The sequence below is a fragment of the Manacus vitellinus genome, unplaced genomic scaffold, assembly GCF_001715985.3.
Source record: "Manacus vitellinus isolate BGI_N305 unplaced genomic scaffold, ASM171598v3 scaffold_10_pilon, whole genome shotgun sequence".
In the NCBI taxonomy this organism is placed as follows: domain Eukaryota; kingdom Metazoa; phylum Chordata; class Aves; order Passeriformes; family Pipridae; genus Manacus; species Manacus vitellinus.
The window spans coordinates 8,118,153-8,119,673 of record NW_021938838.1 but is presented as its reverse complement, the minus strand read 5'-3'; the positions used below and the strand labels follow the sequence as shown (position 1 = coordinate 8,119,673).

The following is a 1,521-nucleotide window of genomic DNA, read 5'->3' as shown; positions in this document are numbered from 1 at the left end:
TATTTCCCAAAAAATTTCGTCCTCCTGTGGGAGGATGATGCGGCCACGGGGCCAGGGCAATGCTGTGGTGGTGCTGGTCAGGGCAATGGGTGCTTCCCTGGGGTTTTACTCCAAACTGGTGTTGTAGTGGTGTGCAGGGGCCCAAGGGATGTGTGCCACATGCTGTGCCCCAGACGTGTCCTTTGGTGGCTTTGTGGCATCTGGGAGGTGGCAGGTAGATAAGCAGGGTGGGCTGGCACAGCCTGGCTAGGGCAAGGACACCCTGGTGGTTGTGGGGCAGTGTGGGGACACGAGGTGCCACAGTGGCTGGGCCAGACCAGGTCCCCATGGCTGCCCACAGCTCTGGGGTTTCCTGCCCCCATCCCGGCTGGTGTGGGGACATGGGGACAGCATGTCCCAGGTCCGTGTCCCCACGGGAGGCAGAGCCCGGGTCACTGGGTGCTGGCCATAGCACCAAGCTGGATGAGGTGGCAGGAGAGATGTGGCTCTCTGGTGCCAAGCGTGGCACTGGGGTCCCATCTCCAGCCCCTTCCTCACATTCCCAACTCGAAATTCCAGCTGAAACCAAAGTGCCACATCCCAGCAAGGCTGGACATCCCGGAGTGGGGGTCCCACACCTGGGCTTTGCTCCATCCCTGTCAGAGCCCTTCAAACCCTCACCCAAACATCTCCTCCTCCTCCTCCTCTGGGGGCTGCTGTAATCCCCTCCTTTTTCTTTGGGGTACCCCTCTGGATCCCGGTGGGTTTGATATCAGGGACAAGATGCCACCGTGTTCCCAGGCCCTAGGTACAGTGATGAGGTGTCTCCACTGCTGTGGCAGCTCCGGGGGCTCCTCTGATGCCACCAAAAGCCACAGCCCTCGGAGGGAGCTGTGGTGCCCGTGTCCCCCCTCCCTCCCGGCTGTGGGCAGCACCCATTCCCTGGTCCCATGCGGGGCTGAGCCCTGCCCGTGTTACCCAGCCAGCCCTGGGGACGGGGGCACTGGGGCACAGGAGTCCCTGGAGGGCTGGAAACCAGAGCCAGGCGTGGGCTTTGGGGGCCAGCCCTGAGAGATGACGTGGTAGGACTTTCCTTCGGCATGCTGTCCCTCCCCTTGCTGTTCCCTGCTTTCTCTAAGTGTACTGTATGTTTGACCTGTGAAAGATGTAAACTTTATGATTCAGGTTATGTCTGTTCTTAACTCTGTATCTGTGTAATAAAGACAATTTAATATCTACCAGAGGCTCCATAGCCTGGGCTTGTGCTGGGTGCCCTCCCCTCCTGCTCCTGGCAATGCCCTGCACCTGGTGTCCTCAACCCAGGGTTGGGGGGTTCCTTACAGCCCCAGGGTCGGACACTGCAAAGGAGGCGTGTCCATGGCAGGGGGACTCAGGTGTGTCCCTAGGGAACCCAAAGGGATGCGTCCCCCCTTGGGGTGCCTCGCTGCTCCCCCTGTGCTGGGACCTGGCTGCAGTCTCTAGCACCACCAGCGGGGTCGGTGGACTGGGAGGGTCGGGGACGATTCCCCAACCCCGGAGGGG

General features: G+C 61.2%; 2 protein-coding genes across 2 annotated transcripts in view; both read left to right on the top strand.

Moving 5' to 3' along the window:
- The window catches only part of CBFA2T3 (CBFA2/RUNX1 partner transcriptional co-repressor 3), a 15,242-nt gene extending 14,101 nt beyond the window's left edge, over nt 1-1,141 (top strand). The window contains exon 14 of the mRNA XM_029965530.1: nt 1,119-1,141. Coding sequence (XP_029821390.1) covers nt 1,119-1,141 — 23 coding nt within the window. The remainder of the gene's footprint in view (nt 1-1,118) is intronic.
- Nucleotides 1,142-1,356: 215 nt separating this feature from the next.
- PABPN1L (PABPN1 like, cytoplasmic) overlaps nt 1,357-1,521 on the top strand; it is a 4,590-nt gene continuing 4,425 nt past the window's right edge. The window contains exon 1 of the mRNA XM_029965529.1: nt 1,357-1,373. Coding sequence (XP_029821389.1) covers nt 1,357-1,373 — 17 coding nt within the window. The remainder of the gene's footprint in view (nt 1,374-1,521) is intronic.